The sequence below is a fragment of the Eptesicus fuscus genome, chromosome 5 (assembly GCF_027574615.1).
Source record: "Eptesicus fuscus isolate TK198812 chromosome 5, DD_ASM_mEF_20220401, whole genome shotgun sequence".
In the NCBI taxonomy this organism is placed as follows: Eukaryota; Metazoa; Chordata; class Mammalia; order Chiroptera; family Vespertilionidae; genus Eptesicus; species Eptesicus fuscus.
Window position 1 is genome coordinate 44,895,414 of NC_072477.1, and position 23,959 is coordinate 44,919,372.

At 44.3% G+C, this 23,959-nt stretch overlaps 2 protein-coding genes across 6 annotated transcripts in view; one reads left to right on the forward strand and one right to left on the reverse strand.

Moving 5' to 3' along the window:
• The window catches only part of SLC24A1 (solute carrier family 24 member 1), a 31,889-nt gene extending 25,153 nt beyond the window's left edge, over positions 1 to 6,736 (reverse strand). For all 4 annotated transcript variants that reach the window (XM_054716119.1, XM_054716117.1, XM_054716118.1 and 1 more), the window contains exon 1: positions 4,901 to 6,736. In XM_054716119.1, the coding sequence (XP_054572094.1) occupies positions 4,901 to 6,736 (1,836 nt within the window). The remainder of the gene's footprint in view (positions 1 to 4,900) is intronic.
• Positions 6,737 to 14,695: 7,959 nt separating this feature from the next.
• The window catches only part of INTS14 (integrator complex subunit 14), a 32,995-nt gene continuing 23,731 nt past the window's right edge, over positions 14,696 to 23,959 (forward strand). The window contains exons 1-3 of one of the 2 annotated variants that reach the window (XM_008139110.3): positions 14,696 to 14,759; positions 18,555 to 18,838; positions 19,976 to 20,083. In XM_008139110.3, the coding sequence (XP_008137332.1) occupies positions 18,617 to 18,838; positions 19,976 to 20,083 (330 nt within the window). In that variant the 5' untranslated portion in view covers positions 14,696 to 14,759; positions 18,555 to 18,616. The remainder of the gene's footprint in view (positions 14,760 to 18,554; positions 18,839 to 19,975; positions 20,084 to 23,959) is intronic. The other variant, XM_028141910.2, reaches the window with a different exon arrangement.

A 23,959-nucleotide genomic window follows, 5' to 3' on the forward strand; every position in this document is an offset into this window, starting at 1 on the left:
GGTTTGTCTGCTTGGGGGTCCTGTTGGTTGGTTTAATAAACAATCCTGCCAGGAAGACTACAGCCCATGATGCATTTAGGAAAGAGTGACAGACTTCCCTCTAAGTTTCAGAATCTGAAGTATTTGGGGGTCAGAATGTGAGTACGGAGTTTTCCAAGGGCCCACACCAGACTCATTCCCAACCTTGCATCCCTTCTCACCACTGGCTTCCCACAGGGCTATCTTCTCAATCAGCATTTCATGCAAATGTCTGGTCCTCTCTGGCTAAGCTCATAACTCTCTCTCTAAAGAAGGGCCATCACCTTTCAAATACAGCCCTAGCTAGTTTGGCTCAATGGATAGAGCATCAGCCTACCGCTGAAGGGTCCTAGATTCGATTCTGGTCAAGGACACATGCCCAGGTTGTGTGCTCGATCCCCAGTAGGGGCATGCAAGAGGCAGCTGATCAATGATTCTCTCTCATCATTGATGTTTCTCTCTCTCTCTCCCTTCCTCTCTGAAATCAAAAAAAATATATTTTTTTAAAAAGGACCATCACCCTTCAAATACAAATAAGACTTTTCAGCCAGGCTAATGCCTCAGTTTTGCTGTTTGTTTGCTTTCTGTGAGTATGCATAGTCAAGGCAGGTCAGATACTTGCCATTTTTGGACAGAACAAATACATTGAGAGCTTCAAAATCAGGTCTAAAGTTTCAGAGCAAGCTAAGTTAGATTATGTTGATAAACAAACATTTACTATTTCCTTATTGGGGTCATTCCTCAAACCATACATATCAGTTTGACAATGTTGTCTAAAATATTTTAGGATTTGATTTTTTTTTCAGCCAGTGTCAAAAGAGAGATTCTAAAATAGTTGCTATATATCTGATGATACATCATTTATTTTTTCTGAAAATACTCAATTAAATTCTGATTAGAATCATCCCCCAAAACTTTTATCCTGGTTCTAGATTATCAGAGCAGAATAAAAAGTAAAGCGAAAGGTCCACCAGCTTAGAAACTCCACAGGTATCAGTTGTGTACATATTCAGTTCTTCAGAAAGGAAAAACCTGTGAGTTTGTTGCTCTTAGTAAAACACCACGTGGCCATTCCATTCATTTACATATTGTCTGTGGCTGCTTTCACGCAACAGAATAGTTGTGACAGACTGTAGGTAGGGCCTACAAAGGCTAAAATATTTAGTATCTGGCTCCTTACAAGTCTGCCAACTCATGCACTAGCTGAAATATTTAGTATCTGGCTCTTTATAAGTCTGCCAATCCCTGCACTAGTTCATCCCACTTACCTTTCAGATAAGCGATCTTAGGCCTGGATGAAAAACCAAGTGACTTTGTAGCACTTTGCAGTGTCCCCTTTATTACAAATACTCTTGTCTTTGCCTGTCCCCTCTACTGGATGGGGCACAATCTTTTTATTTCCCACACTGATTTTCATTTCAATGCTTAATAATAAAGATTTGTTGATTTGCATTAACTTGCCCAGGGTAACAGGGATAATTAGCAGTGGAACCTGGGTTAAAACCCAGATGAACCAGTGGAAAGGACAGTCAACTAGCCATGTAACTTTGGCTGAGATAATTATCTTATCTGAGCCTCTCAGTTTCTTCATCTGCAAAATGGGTATAACAATTTATTCCTTGTGGAGTTTTTATGAAAAGTTGTTGAGATAATGTATGTATGGAATAGGCCCTCCATAAGTATAGATTCCCTTCCCCACTCCTTTCTTTCACAAAACTGTTAGGGTTCCCTGAGGAAATTGAACCAAATACTAGTCGTTACGGAGCTTTAGCTAGGGATGAGACCCTGGGCTCAGCCCTTTGGTAGATACAAAGGTTGTTACCCACTTAGTGGCAATGATGAGCCTGAGGGTGTGGCTACCCCCTCCACACTTCCCCCTAGGCTGGCGACAGAGGAAGGGGGGTGTCTTTCCTGTTCCTGTTTCTCTCCAAGAAGAAGCCGATCCCACCGCCCTCCGCTTCTCTTCTGACTCCTTAAACTTCTAAACAGCTGACCTCCCCTCCCCAGCCAGCCTCCTTGGCTCCCTAGCACCCTGTCTGGCCTTGCCCCACTTCCCTCTGACTTCCTCACCTTTGGAGCACAGCTGATTAAATGAGCCCCATCCCCCTGGCTCCCTGCCTTCCTGAGGTGATGCTCAAAGAAGGGACCCATTAGTCAGGGAGAGGGGTGAACCAGTAAGTCAGTAAAAGTGAGGAAGAGAGCAAGGCATATTTGTTTTTATATTTAAAGTAAAATAATTTACAGGGATAAGTACATACGCTTGCATAAACCACCAGAATGAATTCCAACCAAGGTTACTAGAACAAAACTGGACTTTTCAGTTTTTGCTTCATGAATTCAAAACAGAATGGCTTCTCCCTAGCTGTCAGTGAAATGCAGGATAACTGATCTCCCTCTAACCAGATCATAGGTCTTAGCCAGCCAAACACAGACATAATAATACAAGCAAAGGCAATTCCCTCTTTCTCTGGCTATAAGAAACCTGGGGTGAAACTCTAAATCCAGACAGTTTTTTTTCTTGTTTTTTTTTTTTAATTTAATAAATCTTTATTGTTCAGATTATTACAATTGTTTCTCCTTTTTTCCTCCCATAGCTCCCCTCCACCCGGTTCCCACTCCCTCCCTGCCCTTACCTCCCTCCCGCTGTCCTCATCCATAGGTGTATGATTTTTGTCCAGTCTCTTCCCGTACCCCCCACACAGACACCCCTTTCCCCCTGAGTAAATCCAGACAGTTTTAAAAACCATTTCAAAACAGGTATAATTCTTGAGTTATTTGGACTAATTTTTAGCAGGCAGTAGTTAGTGCTGTGAAGTCTAAACTATAGGTTTTTAATTTTAAATAAATATAGATTTGCTTTCAAATATAGCCAGTAATTCAACCTGCTTTTAAAAACATAATTCTATTCATTAAAAATCATTCTGGATCTGTTTTGACAAATAGCTAAGAACAGAGTTGTAATAGCACCACTCTCACTGGTTGGCAAACAGGTGCGATGAAGCCCTTGAAAAGCCTTGGAAGGAGGTTACAAATTCTCTTTTGAAATCATGATTATGCTTCACATCATTGGAAAGCTCTGCTTTGTTGGTGCTCTGACAAAATGACAAGTTCAGAAATTGCAGAGTTTAAATAAAAACAGAATTACTATGAAGGACTGGGAGGTAAGTCCGAGGCCTTTTGAAAACTGCTGGCTGGTGTTACCAGGCAGTAAATGCTTTCCTCAGAGGCGAGTACCAGGCTCCATGGCCACCCCCAGCACGGCCTTCCCTGAGAACTGTGTTAGAGGCAGGCCCCTGCTTCTTCACAGTGAGTGATGGGACCCTCTGAGCCTCCCCTTCTTTTCTTAAGTCTCTGCCTTCATGAAGCAGTAGTCTTATGGAAAATAGTGCCGAATGGGAGGTTAGGATACTGAACCCCAGTTCTGATACCTGCCAGCTGTATGACCTTGAGGAGAACATTTCTCCTTTTTGGGCAATCTTCAAATATCTTCAAATAAGGCAATTGGAGCTCAGTTGATCAGATCAGACAAATAACCATTGTGCTGGGCCTGCCAGAACTGAATTCTCTTGGACACAGGACATTATCAATGACTATCAGAACTAAACAGGACCTTTTGGTGATTAGCTGGACTTTTTCATTTTCCCCTAAACAAGTGAAGGGACCTGCCCAAGGTCACATAATTAGTTAGAGGCAGAGTCAGATTAGAACCCAGGTTTCCTAACTCTCAGTTCCCTGTCCCGGCCAGGACACCACATTATCTCCAAAATCCTAAAGGAAGTACATTTTATCTCCTTTGCATCATGTATCTCCCAGGCATGTTGCTGAGTTTTGTCTCCATCCTGCCCACTCATCAAAACTGCACTGGATTAAGTAGCTAAGTCCTTCCACTCTTTGCACGCAAAATTCTGTTCACACCAGTGGCTTCACTGAGACCTGACGCAGGCAGGCTCTGAGCCAACCTTTGCCCAAACTCTAGCTTTAGGAGCAGGAGATAAATGGGGTCTGTGTTCCCTAGGGTGCCCTCACTTTGGAGTCTCAAGGAATAAACAACTTTAAGATGAATTTTCAGAAATCACTTCCCCAATTTAATCTTCCAGGTTATTGAATCATGTGATGGATTTAGTAGGAAGGCTCCTCATGGGGCCAGAGGATTTCTTGGAAAGGAACAGGAGAAAGCCCCAGGGTTAGCACACCTGGTATCTGGTCTCCAGGTAGCACGGAGAGAGGGGTCTGCACCTAGCACTGGCTTGTCAGTGGCTAAATGGAGCTCTCATCTTCACTATTTTAAAAACAAAATAAAACCAAAAACAGTCCTCCCCCCTTCTTTCTTGGACCCCATCCAAGACACCATTCCCTCCAAGTCTGGAATGTGAACAAATAAGATTAAAAGAAACTGAGGGTACTAGATAAACCCTAAACACCATGCACATGGAAGCGATTATCATTTTTCCCTGCCTGATAGCTCCTTGGACATTTTCCAAAGCCCAGCTCAAATATCATTTCCAAAGATCCAGCCAGACCAACCTGGTTCAAATCCTGACTCCACCCCCTATTTGCTGTGTGACATTGAACAAGTGGTTTGATTTCATTAGGACTCAGTTCCTTCTCCTGCCAATGGGCCCCTCCCCCGAATTGGGGGTCATAATAATAACAATTTTATAGGATGATTTGAGGGGGGGAGGGTGAACCAAGGTCACTCTAGACTAAGACCCCAGAATAGTGCCTGGCAGAGAACAGGCCTCTAAAAGCTGAATGAATAGCAAGGGAACCAGAGCACCCGTCTCTTGAAGTCTGACCCAGCACTTTCCACTCTTTAGTCCCAGTCTTCGCTCCTCCTTTTGCCCCAAAGTGGCTAGAAAAACCTGAGCTACCCTGTTCTTACCTTGCTGAAGTCCCCCAGGGCCATGACCTTGGCCACTGGCCTCCTGCTGAGCTGCTCCTTCACCCAGAGCTCAAGCTTCTTGTTCCACTTCATGGTGAACACATAGGAGGCATAGGCCAGCAGCAGCAGCAGGCTCTCCCACCAGACAATGAGGCTGTCCAGGAAGAAGAGAATGAGCATCATCAGGTCAAGGATGTAGAAGGAGACGTCACGGAACAAGGGCCACCAAGTAAGGTGGAGGATCTCCCGGGAGAATAGGGCACAGGTGCCGATGACAAAGAGGATGTTGAACACAGCAGAGCCCACAATTGTGCCGATGCCCACGTTGCTGTGGGAGATGAAGACGCCGATGAGGGAGGTGAAGAGCTCGGGGGCAGAGCCTCCAGCAGCCATGAACGTGGCACCTGCCACATCCTCAGAGATCTGCAGCTTGTCTGTGATGACGCCCAGGGCTGGGACAAAGTACTCATCACACACGATGGCCAAGGCCACAAACACGTACATCATGCCAAAGATGTGCAGGACTACCCAGCCCTGCCTCCGCTCCTCCACGCTGAACAGGTCTGGGGGGTACTCGGCCTGAGGGTGGTCTGGCCAGCTGGGGGGCAGCGCTGAGGGACTGGGACTGGGTGCCTCTGAGAGCGGGGCCATTGTCAGGCTGGGGGAGGGGGTAGTGGGCAAGGCTGGAGCTGGCTCCACATAGTGACGAACCTGGGTGGTCGGATTTGCCCTGGTGCTGAGGGTTGCTGAGGTGCTTGGTGCTGTGGGAGGTTTCTTCGCCAGCGCCCAGAAGGTGGCTAAGGATAATCCAGCGGTTGGTGTACTGGTTCTGGACGAGGGATTCCTAACCCTAGTGCTAGTTGTCACTTGCCCATCAGAGGTGGCTGCAGTGTGCTCTAAAACGATTCCCCGGGAAGTCGCCAGGTTGTTCTTTCCCACTAACCTCCGAGGATTGGTTGAGCTGTTATTGTCCACTCTTCCGGGGGTAGTCAGGGTGTCCTTATCCACTGTACTCCTAGGAGAAGTCAAGATGTTTGTTTCTATGTAATTTATCAGGGAAGTTGGAGTATTATCAGCTAGTCTCTTAGCAGTTGGGGTAGTTTCCTCCACTACTCCCTTGGAGGGGCTGGTCTCCAATATTTTGTAGGTTGCCACAGTTTCAGTGTCTTTCACTGTTGTTCTGGGAGTGATCCCATGGCTCCTTGTCATTGTCATGAATGTGGATGGGGCAGAGTTTACTCTTCTACCATGTGGGGATTGGGTGTGTTTTTTCACCTTTCCCCTGGCTTGAGTTGGGCGGTAGTGCTTCATTTCTCCCCTGGGTGTTGCTGGGGTATAACTCTTTATTGTTGATATGCTTGAAGTTGGGGTGTAGTGATTCAGTACTCCACTTGGTCTGGTTGGGGTGTTTTCCTTCATTCTTTCTGTGCCTGCTGCAGTTGGGCTGTAGTTGGTCTTAGGCACTGTTGGAGAGATGTTGGCTATTCTTCCGGGTGTATTGAGAGTGTTCTCCATTGTTATGCCAGGTGTTGATTCCTCCTTGCCCACTGTGCCTTGGGGTTCCAGTGTCTCACCCTCCATTTCAGAACTAGCCCTTGGAGGGCCACTGCTCACCGTCATCATCTCATTGTTGGGAAGGTCCCGGCTGGCCAGTTTTACAGGGTATTGGGAAGAGACTGCTGCCCACAGCGAGGGGAGGCCCAGAGGGCTCCTCAGGTGCTGGTAGGTGGAACCAATGATCAAGATTCCCAGTAGGAAGAGGAAGCGACTCCACTGAAGCCGTTTTGGCAGGAGTAACCGCCTTTCCAGCGTCCCCATCCTGATCAGTTTCCCCATGATGGCTAGTTATGCCAGGTTACAGAAGGCCTCTCATTCTGTTCACTGAAAGATGGAGGTTGTTCTGGGATTCAGGTTGGTGATCAGGGAAGATTTCTCCATGAAGCCCAGCTAAGAGATATCCACAAACCTAGAGAGAGGGGGGGAAATTAAATAAAAGAGATTATCTGTCCCTAAGAGGAATGCTGGGGTCCACCAAACCCTCATCTGGAAAGAGTAACAATTCATTCATGGGCCATTGTGATGGAAGATAGTTGTTTCTGTTAGAACAAAACTACCTCTGCCCCCTGCTCAAGGGGGCAATGCCTGCTCGGGGGGAAAAAGAGCATCTAGAGGTCCTCTGTGTCGTGCAGGCATGCCAGCAGCCTGAGCTGGTTCCTGAGCTGGGTCCACCCAAGATCTGCCAGCACTCCTAAGTCCAAGCCTGAATTGCTGGGAGCTCATACGTAGTTGGTGTCCCAGGCCACAGATCTCACCTTATGAAAGGCACAAGGGAAGTAAAAAGACATGGTTTTAAGCTCTGGACAAAAAGAGGCAGCAGTAGAAGACAGTGACAACGCTGCATGTGTTTGTTTGTTTGTTTGTTTTTCAGACTTACTTAAAACAATTCCACCATATCATCCAGAGAGGATAAAGCTTAAAAGTTAATGTCATGTTACTTTCAACAATAAAGATTAAAAAAAGAAAATAAAACGTTAATGTCATGAAGGTTCTCAGACAGTGTAATGTGGTAGGAGGAATATTTAGAGTGGAGTCAAAGGCCTGGATTCCCAGCTCTGCTGCTTGCCATCTGTGTCACCCTGGACAAGCTGAGCCTCAGTGCCTCATCTGTGAAATGGGCATAATATATATATTGATTATGCAAAAATTATCTCTGGAAGGACATCTAGAGAAGGGAAACTTAAAGGCCAGGGGTCAGTATAACTCACTGTTCAGTTTAACCAGTTAACTTTTTATTATATAGATAGTATCTTTTAAATTTAAATTATTTAATTCAATATAATATAAATGACAATAATAATAATAATATCTAGCTATGTAAATAGTAATAACAATACCTATGCCATAGGAATGTTGGGAGAGTAAACATAAGATCAGTGAAAAGCACTGTATACTGGTAGAATCAAATGCTACATAGGGGCTATTTTACATAAGGACACAGGAGGAAAGAACATGAAAGGCCCTCAGAGAATCCTCAATTTATCAAGGGCACTGAGGCCCAGCCCAAGTAAATATTGGTTAAATCTCCAATCAATGTCCTCAGATTATTACAAAATAGTACCTAGAAATGATCAGTTTTGCATATGAGGTAAGGGAGATGAGTAACCCATAGAGTCTTAGGTGGTTAAAGGTAGAAGACGTTACTAACACAGGTTAGTGTAACTCCCCACTTGAGACATGAGGAAACTGAGATCCAGCCCCGACCTGGTTGCTCAGTTGGTTAGAGCATCATCTCAATTCGCCAGGGCTGTGGGTTCCATCCCTGATTAGAGCACATAAAAGAATCAAAGAATGCATAAATAAGTGGAACAACAGCCGAAACAGGTGTGGCTCAGTGGATAGAACGTCGGTCTGTGGACTGAAGGGTCCCAGGTTCGATTCCGGTCAAGGGCATGTGCCTTGGTTGCGGGCACATCCCGGTTGGGGGGGTGCAGGAGGCAGCTGATCGATGTTTCTCTCTCATCGATGTTTCTAGCTCTCTATCCCTCTCCCTTCCTCTCTGTAAAAAATCAATAAAATACATATTTTAAAAAAATAAGTGGAACAACAAATCAATGTTTCTTTCTCTCAAATCAATAAATTTAAAAAAGAAGAAAGAAACTGAGGTCCAGAGAGATGTGACTTGCTCAGTGTCACACAGCTAGTGAGCAGCAGTGCAAAGGAGGCTTCTAGTGCCCCAATCTTTCCAGCAGATCCCACTAGAGATGCAAATGCAATTGTCTTAAAAAGCACAAGAGGGGCAAACAAAGAATTATGAAATTAGTGATTCTCCTTCTTTGTTCTTCACTCCTATAATTATCTTTCCACCATCTCCCTGTCAACCCTGTCCCTTACCATGAATTCAACACTTTGAATCTCCTAAAGAAACTTCGGAGGGTCTCTCTCTTTCTGGTGTGCCTGTGTTATATAACAGAGTTGAGCCAGCACCGTCCTACTTAATCACCTACCTTCAAACCTGGACATCTGGGTGTCTTCTCAGTTCTGGAAACTTGTCAAAATCCAGGATCTCAGAGAGTGGGTCTGAAGCTAGACAGCAGGGACTACCCCATTCTCCTGTCCCCCGCTCTCTTATGGAATCCTAGTTGAAGACAGGTCGGGAGTGAAGGGCATCTCAGGGGAAGAATATCCAATCCCTGCTAATACCCCTTCTAAGAAGCTTATCAGGGCCTTGTACAAGTTCTGGGTCTTGGTGCCTCTGCCAGAGACTGAGAGGGTGCCCCTTCATCAGGGACCCAGATGGGCTTGCATGGGCCTCTGCAGTGGAGGGGGAAGCTCTGGGAACTTCTCAAACTTGCTTCTAACTTCTGGGAATGAGAGGTGGTCTGGGGTTTCTAAGCTTATGGGAGGGAAAGATTCAGAATTCGATCTGTAAGATCCAAGAGAAAGTGCCTGGGGCTTAAGAGATCAAAAGACCTCAGTTAGCAACATGCTCCATTTGCTACTGTGTGATTCTAAATGTAATCTAAATGTAAATGTGGAGGTAATAATAGCCACTTACCTATTTGTAGGGTAGATGTGAGAATCAAAATTTTAAATGAGGGAATATCAGCTCAATTTTGCTGTGAACCTAAAACTGCTCTAAGAAATAGTCTATTTTTTAAAAGATATGTTTTTATTGATTTTAGAGAGAGAGGAAGGGAGAGTGGAAAGAGAAAGGCAGAGAGAGAGAGAGAGAAACATCAATGTGAGAAATATGGATCAGTTGCCTCCCGTACACTCCCCAATCAGGGATGGAACACACAACCTGGGTATGTGCCCTGACTGGGAATGAACTGGCAACCGGTCGGTGCATGGGACAACACTCAACCAACTGAGCCACACCAGCCAGGGCAGAAATAGTCTATTTTTTTTTTAATGAAGGAATGTGGGGAAGATACTTTATAAAACTTTAAAGCATTTCACACATGCAAAATATTTTATTAGGCCTAAGGGCAATCGTTGGGGAAGAGGGCACTGACAGAACTCCCTAGAGCAGACGGGAACATCCCAAGATACCCCAGAAGCTGTGTCTCTCCAACTCAGGGCTGGGGGTGAATGAAGTGGGAGTGAAGTGAGGCAATTGGGGGGGTCTCATGATCCTACCCATGGACCTGGCAGCCTTTTCAATCTTTCAGCTAACTCTGCCTGATAGTTATTGGTTACTCCTTTTTCCCTGCCCTGTTTCCCCCAAGGTACATGCATAGCATGCCGCTTTGATTACTTTCACTGGAAAGAGCAGGTAATCCCTGAGAGCCTCTCCACTGCCCTACTCCCTCCGCACCTCCCCCCGCCCCCCACTGGCCTATGACAGTGAGGAGGTTCCCAGCTTCCTCTCCAGAGCACACAGAGGTGCCCACCCACTGTGGAATAGCTCTCTTCATCTCTGGGTGTCCTGAAGTCACTCTGAATGTTGGAAGCCTGGGTAGAGGGGCTGACCTCTGCTAGTTACATCCTTGCCCTTAGACTCCTGCAGGCAGAACCAGATCCAGTTACTTCCCTTCTCACACAAACTATGTAACACCGTCTCAGTCTGGTCCAGAAAGATGGAAAAAGGAACCCAATTCACAAGGTGGAATAATTTAGTACTAAAAACATATTACTAAGCAAAAAAAGCCAATCTCAAAAGGTTACACACTGTATGATTCCAACTATATGACATTCTGAAAAAGGCAAAACTATGGAGACAGTAAAAAGATCTGTGGTTGTCGCCGAAACCGGTTTGGCTCAGTGGATAGAGCGTCGGCCTGCGGGCTGAAGGGTCCAAGGTTTGATTCCGGTCAAGGGCATGTGCCTTGGTTGTGGGCATATCCCCAGTGGGGAGTGTGCAGGAGGCAGCTGATCGATGTTTCTCTCTCATCGTGTTTCTATCTCTCTCCCTTCCTCTCTGTAAAAAATCAATAAAATATATTTTAAAAAAAAGATCTGTGGTTGTCAGAAGTCAGGGGAGAGAGAGGGATAAAAAGGCAGAGTACAAAGGATTTTTAGAGCAGTGAAACTACTCTGGTATAATGGTGGATACATGTCATCATAAACTTGTCAAATCTATAGAATGTATAACACCAAGTGTGAACCCTAAGGTAAACCAAGGGCTTTGGGTTATAATGTGTCAATGTAGGTTCATGGATTTATAACAAGTATATCACTTTGGTGTGAGATGTTGATAGTGCAGAAGACTGTGTGTGTGTGTGTGTGTGTGTGTGTGTGTGTGTGTGTGTGTAGTATATGGAACTCTCTGTACTTTCCACTCCATTTTGCTATGAACCTAAAAGTGCTCTAAAAATAAAGTTCATTAGTTAAAAAATAAGCCCTTGTCTTTTAGAGCTACATACTGAAATATTTATGGACAAAATGTTATCCAATCTAGAATCTGCATCAAAATAATATGTTGGGGAAAGTGGGTAGAGGTATAAATGAAATAAGATTGAGAATTGAGTTGATAGTAGAAGCTGAGTGAAGGGTACATGAGGATTTATTATGCTATTTCCCCTATTTGTGTCTATGTTTGAAAATTTCCAGTAACAAAATATTTTAAGAAGAGAGAGGTGTTACAACTATTTCTTTAGACATCCATTTTGGTGAAAAGAGTGGAATGTGGTTTAGGGATGGGGGAAGGGGACAGCCTGGAACTTGGAAGAACGATTTGGGAGTGGGCAAGGTCTAGCTAGAGGAGGCAGGAAGGAAGACACGGGGCAAAGGATAGTACAGGAGAGTGGAAGGGGAAGAAGAACAGAAAAGAGAGATGGGCTTACTGCTTCCCCCCACTCTCTTCCTTCCCCTTTTCTTCACTTACTCATTCCTTACCCTTCACCTCTGCAGATGAAAAATCATCTCGGGACTTAACAATAAAGATTCCAGGCACCAAATTATGAAATTCTAATTCAGTCAGCATGGCCTGGGAGTCCACATTTTCAATACGGGCCCCAGCAGGATTGAATATATGAGCCTCCCTTGAGCCCAGTACCTGGCCCTGTGAGCAGGCTGGTATTTCTGTCACTAACCTCTACTCTGCCGGACTGAAGACCAAACCACTCTGCCTTTCAAAGCTTCTGGGGCAATGCCCACTGTTTCAAAGCAGAAAAAAAGAAAAAGGAAGGGGATGATAGATTTTGTAAAGTTGTTTCTTGATTTCCTTTAATGTGTGTGCAAAAATATGCAAATGATGAGGGTCTCTTGAGTGGGGAAAAAAAGAAATGCATTAGCCAGCTAAGGCTTGAAAGACCTTCCAGCCAGGCCAGTGTGGCTCAGTGGCTGAGCATGGACCTAGGAACCAGGAGGTCAGTTGGATTCCCAGTCGGGGCAAGTGCCTGAGTGGCATCTCAATCGCCAACATGGGGCGTACAGGATGCAGCCGATTGATGATTCTCTCTCATCATGGATGTTGCTATCTCTCCTCTCTCTGAAATCAATAAAAAAACATATTTTAAAAATTAAAAAATAATAAGGCCTTCTCTTTGTGCTGATGTTCTGTGATTTTATATTCACTGAACAACCTTCTGATTTTAATGGGATTCTACTAAGAATTTTAAAGCAAAAGCACTCACTAGTTGCCCTAAGTGACACAGTCCTCTTGGTCGTGCTACCTTTTATTGTCAGATTTAATACATTGCCCTTGACTTCCCTAGCCTCCCCAAAGCCTGTACGCAGAAGAACTAGGTCACCAAGACCTCACCACCCATCAGCAAACCAGAAAACTTAAGCTTTAGAACGAAGATAACAAATCAGTCCACGGAAATGAGCGGAAACTACCAGAACAGCGACCTGATGGCTGAATCATTAAAAGATGAGACAGAGGGCCGAAAACCAGGACTATAGGCTTTATTTTTTAAAATATATATATACTAGAGGCCCAGTGCATGAAGATTCATGCACTCGGGGGCGTCCCTCAGCCCAACCACCCTCTCACAATCCGGGACCCCTCGGGTAGGGTCCCTAGGCCTGGCCTGAGATCAGGGCCTATCGGGTCTTTCCTTCCCCGGTCTGCAGGAAGCTGGCCCCACCCCCGCCGCTGCCACTGCTTGCCATCTGTGCAGCACTGCCTCCCCTCCCCTGCCACAGGTGGCCTCCCTCTGCAGGCGACAGGCTGGGGTGCAATGGATTAGCTGGTCTGGGCCTCCCTCTTTCTTTGCTGGGGGTGGGGCCAGCCATGCAAAGGGGCTGTCTGCCTACCTGATTGCCCCTAACCACTCGCCTACCTGCCTGATCACCCCTAACCACTGGTCTGCCTACCTGATCACCCCTATCCACTCTGCCTGCCTGCCTGATTGCCCCTAACAGCTTGCTTGGGGACGGGGCCAGCCCAGTGAGGGTCTGTCTGCCTACCTGATCACCCCTAACCACTCTGCCTGCCTGCCTGATTGCCACTAACAGCTTGCTTGGGGGCGGGGCCAGCACTGACTTCCAGTTGGTTAGCCTCTGGTTGTCGCAGGAGCTGACCTCCAGTTGCCTGCCATCCGTCGCAGGCTCTCCGCTTTTGCCCAAGGCCGCACCCCAGCATCGCCAATCGGCCACCCCGGCCACCCCGAGTCCCACCCCCCCCACGCCTCCTGGCCAATCGTGGGCATAGTGAAGGTACGGTCAATTTGCATATTACTCTATTATTCGGTAGGATTATTAGGTAGTATTTTATTGATTTTTTACAGAGAGGAAGGGAGAGGGATAGAGAGTTAGAAACATCGATGAGAGAAAACATCGATCAGCTGCCTCCAGCACACCCTCTACTGGGGATGTGCCTGCAACCAAGGTACATGCCCTTGACTGGAATCGAACCTGGGACCTTTCAGTCCACAGGCCGACGCTCTATCCACTGAGCCAAACCGGTTAGGGCGGACTATAGGCTTTATTAGAGGAGAAGGACCCTGCTGGGCTGCCTCCCAAAGGAAGAGAGCACATGTGCAGGGGTGAAGGCGCCTTTTGAGGGGAGGAATGGGAAGGGATGGGGCTTAGGGTACTCGGCGCGCGCTGATTGGTGGTTTCATATAAGGCACATGATTAGGCACTTAGGGACTTAGGAATCGGGGGCTTAGGGCATTTGGCAGGTGCTGATGGGTGGTTCAATGTACAGTCCATGTAAGGTGCCTGGTTAGGTGCTCAGGAATGTCCAGGCCGCAGGTGCAGTTTACGTCATTCTCCGTCCATCAGTTGGGGGAAGGGAGGATCTATCAGTCATCATCACATTATGGGGGGCAAGACCATTCCCTTGCCCACAAGTTCTTGGCCACATCCCTTCCCTTAGGGAAATAATTAGAAATTCTGAACTCTCCCTCTGCTTCCCTGAAAGGAGGGGCTGGGGATAAAGAGAGCCGCGTGCTGGGGGGACCAAGAGGAAAAGTCTTGCCATGAAAACCGGCTCAGGTCAGCTAAGAAAAATGCACAGCGTGCTTAGTATGAGCACTCCCCGGCAGCAATTACCGTTTAAAAGGGGTATGAAGAGGCCGGGTGAGGAGGAGACACCAGTGTGAAGGGGTCACAGGGTTTCAGGAACCAGGGGAAGGTGGGCCAGAGGCCGGAGGTAAGTGGGGGAAGAGCCCGAGAATGGACAGGGAGGGAGGGAAGGGGCGGACACAGCTCAGCCTCGGCGAAACTGGAGTTTTGCGAGGCGAGGGGTCGTCACGCACGCAGCACCGAGGACAGAGGACCGCGCCGAGGAGAACGCGCCCCCTAGCGGCCTCGGAGCCGGCGCCGCGCCGCGCGGCCCCTGAAGCCCCGCCCCCGCCCCGCGCACAGTCCCGCTCCGGGTTCCCTTTGTCGCGCGGCCCTATAGTTCCGGCTGCGGCGCGCGGGCGGAAACTTTATGCGGCCGGACTGCGCCGGCGTTGGGCGCCGGGTGAGTGGGGAGGCTGCGGGGGGCGGGGGTGTCTTCGTTGCTTGTAGGACCTGTAGGAGCAGGGGTCAAGGGTGGGGAACAATGCGGGGCCGGCGCCCGGCTTTCCCGCGGTTCCGGCTGTCGCTCCGCGCGGTCTCTGCGGCGCCGGTTCCGGGGCCCTGCCCCCGGCCTCCCCCTTTCTGGGGCTCGGGGTCGCCTACTCCGCACAAACACGAGGGTTTCGGACCTCGGCTCAGGCCTTGGCGCCCCCGCTCCCCCTAAGAGACTTCCAGGTCTCTCTCTCACTCTCCCGCGCTTTCTCACGCTTTGAGAGCTACGCTGCTGAGAATCAATTCTGTATAAATAAGCAGATTGTCACCTTAAGGGAAGAAATATAAATGTGTCCTGATGGAGGCCTGGCATTGAGGCCAGATGGGCGGCTAGGGTCTGTTCTCAGGAGTAGACTGTTCTTGAGAAGGAGACCCCTGCTTGTCTGGGGTTGTATGGAAACACTGCTTTGGGGACAGGTGTGGGGCTGGGGGGGAGACTTGCAGGTGAGACTCACCCACGAGAGAAAGCCATCAGGCTCTCACAACAATGCCGGACTGTGGGGGGCAGGGGTTTTCTCTTATCAGGCCTAAACTGCTTGAGTGAACAGTTTTACTTCTATGCTACAACCCGAGTTACTAAATTGGCTTCCCACGACGTGGCCATTGTTAAGGAGGTGTGTTTGCTGGTGGACACAGACGCATGGGTCAGGAGAAGGGCACCTCTAGAGGTGTGTGCAGAGAAGGCAAGACTGCCTGTGATGGGCACCCGCTCCAGTGTTGAGCAGATGTCCTGGGCCAGAAGTGCTTTCTCATACGTGATCTAACTCTGTCCTGTCTCCCGTTCTCCTAAGAGGCAAGGGTATTACTCCCTGTGATCCCCACCTTTCAATAACATAAAGGCCTCTATGGGTGAATGGGACCCCCAGAGATCTGCATAAACTCTGGAAGTGAGCAGAGACATAGGAGTCGCCGGTGCCTCTGCTTGACTGAGGAGGAGGAAATGTGTTTCTGGTGTCCGAACTCATCAGGTGCTTGGCCAAAGAATTAATGTTATATATGGCAATTAGGGGTAGTTCATTAGTCATCAGACATTTGCCAAGTGCTGACTATGTGCCACTGACTGTGATAGACTCAGAGGAGACATTGGTGGACAAAATCTGACTCGGTCCCTGCCCTTACTGGGTGTATTCTCTGACGTAATGTAGTTGAACCAACATTGTACAGGGCCTCACTTGAACGACACAGCTGAGATCCAGAAAGGAAATTTAAAAAGAACAGTACCAGTGTGACACACCTAAGCTGATGCGTTTGACACTAGAAGAAACCTCAAGATCTCAGAATTGGTAACGGACACAGTTTTAAACAAACTTGGTTATCTGGCTCTCCAGCATTGTGGCCAAGAAGCAGCAAATTAGAGGGAGGGTGATTACAGAGGATTCATGAGAAAAAAGTGGAATGCAAGCTGATTATAAAGAGGAGGCACCAAAACAGAGCACAACAGCCTGGATTTCTTGAACACAAGGCAGTGTTTCCATGTATGTTCTATACCAGTGGTTCCCAACGAGGGGCACATGCCCCACGGGGCGGGGGGGGGGGGCCGGGGGGCAACTTTATTTTTAAGGGGGGCAATTCAAGAATGAGTTATTAACTGAATTTTTTGCATTTCTTATGGTTCTAGGGGCCTCCTATATAGTATATAAATATATTGCACATATTTATGCATTTCAGTTCTCTGTTACATGTTTTGAAAGTTTATTTGCTATTTTTTCATATCACTTATTATTTTTTAACAATTTCTTAGTGATTTCTTCCTCAGTACTTAAACTGTCTTTTCCTTCTTTTATTTTTCTTTTTCATGGATGCCACGTTCTTTGGAAGCTTGTTTAGACCAAGTTAATGGGCTTTTAGGCTTCCTCCACGTGAATAGGAGTTCACTTTTTGAATAATAAAAATTATATGTCACAGGGGGCGCATCAGGATTTTAGAGATGCTTAGGTGGGACATGGCCAAAAAAAAAGGTTGGGAACCACTATACTATTCTGTGGGACCTTAAAGTAATTACATAAAGAAGGGTTAAATGGGAAACAGGGTTAGCAAATTAAATTGGATTCTTTGCTCTAGTACTCAGCTTCTATAAGGCCTGAGCTCATTTTTCTTGAAAGACCCTTCCAGAACAGTGTTCTGCATCACACACTTGGGGGAATGCTATTATAAGTAAAACATCAGGGTGGCAATTGGTTGGGCAATTGTTGGTGTTTAGAGTGGTGATGTCAAGTCATCACAAGACGTGAATTATACGTTTAGCACACAGTGTTTAAGAGGAATACACAATTTAATTTTTTCTATCAAAATGGTTAAATATTTTAGAATTCTAAAGTCTGGAAATGTACTGTATATCTCTAGTTTAGACTTTATTGATATTGGATACATGAGGCATTATTGTATTTGAAATGTATCTCAGGGCCATTCATTATGTGCTACAGAGGTTTTTCCTACCTGACTCAGTCCCTGGCCCTCATTTATAACATTGTTTCCATGAACCAATATATTCTGAGTCCATGCCCGCCCCCCTACCCCTTGCAGCCTATTTACACATGGACTTTTAAAATATCACACATTTGCAGTTGGAAATTGTACCAAAACAAGCAGTCTGGCCACTGTTAGGTGTTTTTGAAGTAAGTTCCAAAAAAGAAATTAGTGAACATTAAATGTCTAACCTGTTTATGTCCATTCAGAGTCTTCCCTAATTGTATATGTACAATATGATTTTTATGGAGTTGTAATCAGTGTATACATACAATCCTGTGACCTGCTTTTCTCAGTTACTAATACTTTATATAAATATTTCTGATATCTACATGTGTCATTTATTTATATGATATTTTATTGTGTCATTAGACTGTAGTTTGCTTAATAATAGAGTAACAGCAAGCTGTGTTCCCAAGAGTAGGTCTGTGTATCTGTGAACTTTTTTCTTTATTTTTGAGACCAGACATGTTTTCTTTGTGCTAATTCTCAATCCATAATTCTAAAGAACTCTTTGTTTTCTCCATTTCTTCTGCATTTTGACTCATACACAGTTTCATGAGATAATGCCAGCTGTCATACATACTCTTTAACTTTGTTCTTTTCCTTCCCAGTTAAATAAAGCCTTGTTGCCTGTTTACATTCAATGAATACTACTGAGGCTAATAGTCTTGCTTTTGTCATGCTTAATGATTTCCAGCTTTGTCTATTTTGGATTATGATTTTACTGGCCCTTTCATTTTTATATTTTGCATTCGTTTTAATTAAAAGATGGGGCGTGACACCAAGTAACAAGATAATTAAACATTTGCACTGTACTGTTGTATCAATTAAGATAGTGATGGTGCCCAAAAAGACTGGTTGGTTGTCAAAAAGTGCCACAATGTGACAAATAGAAATGTCCTTTAATAAATTAAGTGTTGGAGAGGAGATGTAGGAGTGTTTGTTATATTAAGTTTTATAAAATATGGAACTGTGAAAGTCCAGGACTACCAGAATTTAATGTGTTTGTGTGTGTTTTTAATAGAAATACTTAAGGCCATTCTTGATTTATAGCCATTTAGTGGGTGATTGCTTGCTCGCTTCTCTCCCACTGAATTCCCTAGATTTGCCCTCACCTCAACTTAAATGGAGTTCGCCTTCACTCATTTCTGGAAAGTTTGGTTAAAAATTATGGTGGGGGGAAAAAAGACTTTGTGCTCTCCATGACATACAGCCTAACCATATTTATTTTCTACAGCATTTTTCTATTTATAGCTGCCTGTCTGCCTTCTGATTGGGAACGTTGGGCTCGTTTTCATCATGCCAACCGTGGTGGTGATGGACGTATCCCTGTCCATGACCCGACCTGTGTCTGTTGAGGGGTCTGAGGAATATCAGCGCAAGCACCTAGCAGCCCACGGTTTGACGATGCTGTTTGAGCACATGGCCACGAATTACAAGCTTGAGTTTACAGCCCTGGTGGTTTTTTCATCACTCTGGGAGCTGATGGTTCCCTTCACAAGAGATTATAACACCCTACAGGTATGAAAAGGAATGAGTTATTGTATGTACAAGGTCCAAATTGATAGGGAGCAAAAAGTGTTATCATATTGTACTGAATATTTAGAACTTGGAATTATTGAATGATAAGTCTATGGGTATAATATCTAAGTATAGCTATAAAACAAGGATTCACAACCAATAGGTTTTATGTCTTTGGTAGGGTTATGAGTTAGAGCTATGAGTGGTTGCCTTATTTTCTTCTCTTAGTTTCCTGGAATTCTCAGGATGTAGTGGCCCATTCCCAAACGTTCATTAATATTTCCAACAAAGCCTAGCACAGGGCCTTTCCCATAGTGAACAGCCAATCAGTGTTTGTGAAATTAAATTGAATAGTTTAATAATTGCTAGGCAGTTTAGAAATCCAGGATCAGTGTAGTTTGATTTTTAAAGTGTAAGTAATAAAATTTTGTTAAATCATTCTTTTTTATCTAACTTTTTCTAAGTGACTCAAAAGCTTTCTAGGCATGAGACCTGGGAAAGTTACCTAATTATTCTGTACCTTAGTTTCCTCGTTTTAGAAAATAGGTTAAGCCCTGGCCAGGGTAGGTCAGTTTGTTGGCAGTCATCCCAGGCACTAGGAAGTTGCCAGTTAGATTCCTGGTCAAGGGCACATGCCCAGGTTATGGACTTAATCCCCGGTGGGGAGCATGCAGGAGGCAGCCTATCGATGTTGCTCTCTCACATTGATGTTTCTCTCTCCCTCTCCCTTCTCTCTAAAAATAAATTATTCTTTTTTAAAAAATGGGTAGGGTGTTGTAATGAGTAAATGCATGTAAAGTGCCTAGAATGGTATTTAGGATATAGTTAGTTCTCAATAAATGTTGGTATTTTTGTAATGTATTTAAAAGTCCTTCACTTTAATTATTTCCTTCAAGGTCCACTTTGAAAGATATGAACTTGGTGGGCTGTTCACTCTCACCTGATAAAGAGGACAGAATGAAGGGAACCTCTTTTCATTATCCTTTATAGCTGAGGAAGTCTGTTTACTGTTTTTAAGAACCTATGCTTTGGGACTCTTAGAAACAATGTCCCCTATGTAACATGCATGCTTTTAACAGTTTATGTTGTTTTCTGATAACAAATTAAAATGAGCAATTTTATCTTCTATTTGATTAGGAAGCACTAAGTAATATGGATGATTATGATAAAACCTGCTTGGAGTCTGCATTAGTTGGTGTTTGCAACATTGTTCAGCAAGAATGGGGTGGTGCAATTCCTTGCCAGGTAATTATCAATTCTTTTTCATTGCTCTAAGTTAAAAATGTTAACCACCTAGGTGCTTTGATTTTCTTTAAGCTCTAACACAGCATGCAATGTAATTTCTACAAACTGTGTTATGTGCTAGTCTTTTTAAAAGAAGGCACTAATCAACACTAATATGCTCAGAAAGCAGCACAATTGTGCCTTAAGGAAAGCATCCTCCTAGTAAATTGACTTCTTGAAAACTAGTATTAGTTGTGTAAAATACAAAGGGCCCACAGTGAAATTTTAGAACACTCTCTAGAAGGGGTAATTTTAATTTTTTGAGTGATAGAATTTTAAACATCAATACAATGTCCTCTATCTTTGTTATCTCAATGTAGCATTTGCTCAGCCAACTTTTAACCATCTTAACTATCTGATATCTAAAAAGTGAGGAGTATGAATGTCAGAAAATCAGTTGCCCTTAGAGTCTATAGTAGGTCCATATTAGCATCAAATCAGAGCAGAATAGTAGCTGAAAAAGAGAATTGGAAGTTTGCTATACACAGATGCTTTAAGAAGTGGTAGCATATTTTAAGGAGAAAAAAAGGTGCTAAGAGGAAAACCATAATACTGTAGTCTGCAACAGAAGTCAGCAAACCTTTTCTGTATTAGGCTTTGCAGGTGTCCGTGGCAACTCCTCAACTTCACTGTCATAGCATGAAAGCAGCCATAGGTAATAAGTAAATAAACTGGCATGCTGTGTTCCAGTAAAACTTTATTTACAAAAACAGGCAGTGGGCCATAGCATATGATTTGTATTTTAGGGTCAAACACAGGATTCCTCAGTAGTGTCAGTGGCATCACTGGTATTTATGCCTGTGGATAAGGGAAAGGTAGGAGTTGACTTATTCTTCCTAAATGAAGGACAAAGAAATATGGGAAATGATGGAACTGGTCTTTATCTTGATTGCAGAAGTGGTTACATCACTAAAAGCATTTTTCAGAACTGTATACTAAAAAGGGTGAATTTTATTGCATGTAAATTATATCTCAATATACCCAACTTTTTAAAAATTGTGGGGTTTTGCTGTAAAACCACCCTGTTTTATAGAGTATGAACTAATGGGTTAATGAAGACCCTGAGCTACTACTAAAAGGTTAAATCAAATCACTTTAATGGACCCTTGCTAAAAAAAAAAGCTAGTAAATGTCTTTTAATTAATTTCTTTTCAGAAATAAAAATGTTTGGCACCTTACTTCATAAACATTATTTATTTGGTAAATCCATGCATACAGAATATCTAATTTCCTAACAATATTCTAAATAAAGTTTTGTTTTGTTTTGTTTTGTTTTTAAAAATATATTTTATTGATTTTTTACAGAGAGGAAGGGAAAAAGATAGTTAGAAACATCGATGAGAGAGAAACATCTATCAGCTGCCTCCTGCACACCCCGCACTGGGGATGTGCCCACAACCAAGGTACATGCCCTTGACCAGAATCGAACCTGGGACCTTTCAGTCCGCAGGCTGATGCTCTATCCACTGAGCCAAACCGGTTTCAGCTAAAGTTTTATTGTCAGTATCTTCTGAACTAGAAGCTAGCAAGTAGCACAATTTCATTTACTATTTCTTCAGTAGTTTTATTTTTTTAATTAAATATATTTGGGTGACATTGGTTAATAAAATTATACAGGTTTCAAGTGTACAATTCTATGATACCTCATCTGTATATTGTGTGCCCTATCACACAAAGTCAAGTCTCCTCCGTATGATAGTCTTCAGTAGTTTTAGAGAAGGAACTCAGAGAATTTGTGAACCAGAAAGACTTCTGCCTTTTAATGTTTTTTCTTCCTTTGCAGAAAGGAAGAATCTGAATTAGAGAGGTATTGTACCCTGAGGGTAAGGGCTGGGCCTGAATCCACTTTAACTTATTTGATGAGATTTGGGGTGAAGAATTCAAAACACTGGACAAGAGGTGGAAGTTATTAGTGATTATTTTTATAATCAATTACTGTCAAATATTTATTTTAATGTGGAATTTTTTTAACCAACCTTTGAGATAGCTGGGCTGTGTCTTTATTATTTGAGTAAAATCTGTCTCATTTTGACATTCCATGAAATATTTCATTATCATACAGTATCTGAAGAAACTAATGGCAGAAGTAAATCATTAAATAGCAATTATTGGTACCTAGAAGAGAAAATTACTTTGTAGTCAATTGACTATCTTCCCAAAAGATTACATTGCTCCAAGGGACCTCTATGAAGTAAGCGTTCTTGGGTTTTAGAAGTAGGTGCCAATCTTGGTACTTCACATGGTGCAACAACCTAATACTTGCTTATTGGCCTGTGTTATCAAGTTACTAGGATAGGCTAGGAAGAGCTAAGATAATTCTTCTCTGAAATGCTTGGAAAAGTCTGCCCCCCACAGGATTGCTTTTTAGCAATGAAGAAAAGAAAAATGATTTGTAATTGTGGTCTCTTGTTAGGATATTTTGAAGGGTTTTTCAAATTACAAGTTGATTAAATGTATTTTAAAGGTCTTATACACATGTGTTTAAATGGTTTTTAATAGCCCGGCCAGTGTGGTTCGGTGGTTGAATCAGGAGGTCACGTTTCAATTCCCTGTCAGGGCACATGTCCAGGTTACAGGCTGCATCCCCAGTACGGGTCCTGCAGGAGGCAGCCAATCACTGATTCTTTCTCATCATTGATGTTTCTATCTCTCTCTCCCTCCCTCTTCCTTCCTCTCTGAAATCAATAAAAATGTGTCTAAGTGGTTTTAATAAATATATTTTCAAAGCAGTTGTTATTCTAGTTGACCAAGGGTAGAGTTTGTCATCTTTAAAAATAAAGTGTCAAGGTTCAGACTTCTGTGCTGCTCATCTCTAGGGAAACATAAAATAAGTCCTCATGCCATTTTTCACATCGGTGCCTTAAGTGCCACCTCCTTATCTAAGAGATAGGATTCTAGTTTTAGTACAATTGACTAAGAGCTAGTTTTGAATGTTTTTGTCCTTTTTAAAGTTTTCATAGGTAGGTGCTTTTTTAAAGGTTTAATTACATAAAATACAGTAAATTGCATAGATCTTAAGTGCACAGTTCACTAAGTTTTGACACATGCATATACCTATGTAACCACTACTCCAGTAAAAAACAGAACATTTCCATTTCCCCCCAAAGTTTTCTTATGCCTCTTTCTAGTCAGTATCCCCCCATGCCCACAACTCCTGTTTGGTTTTTCCTAGCTTTGATTTACCTGTTCTAGAACTTATCCTACCTAATAAAAGAGTAATATGCAAATTAACCATCATTCCGCTACACCCACAAGCCATGCCCACCAGCCAATCAGAGCGAGTATGCACATAAACCCAACCAAGATGGCTACAGCCACAGAGAGCAGGAGGGAGGCTTGGGTTTCCCAGGCAATGGAGGAAGCCAAGCTTTCTGCCTGCCCTTGCTGGCCTAGGCCTCCACTCAAGGCTACAAAGTTTCAATTATAGAAGGTAAACAAATCCAAACAGAAATGGCTGCCCGCCATGGAGCGAGCAGGAGGTTTGGCTCCGCTCCAGGCTACAAAATTTCAATTGTAGAAGGTAAATAAATTCCAGATACCAGGGCCTCCGCTTGGGTTGCCAGGGGGCGTGGCTGGCCTGCAAACCACCACAGGCCCCTTGCTCAGGCCACCCCACGCCCCAAGGGAACCACTACCCTGATCCAGGACACCCTTCAGGGCAAACCAGCTGGCCCCCACCCGTGCACCAGGCCTCTATCCTATCTAATAAGAGAGTAATATGCAGATTGACCATCACTCCAACACACAATATGGCTGCCCCCATGTGGTCAAAGATCCTGCCCCATGTGGACACAAGATGGCTACCACAAGATGGCTAGCAGGGGAGGGCAGTTGGGA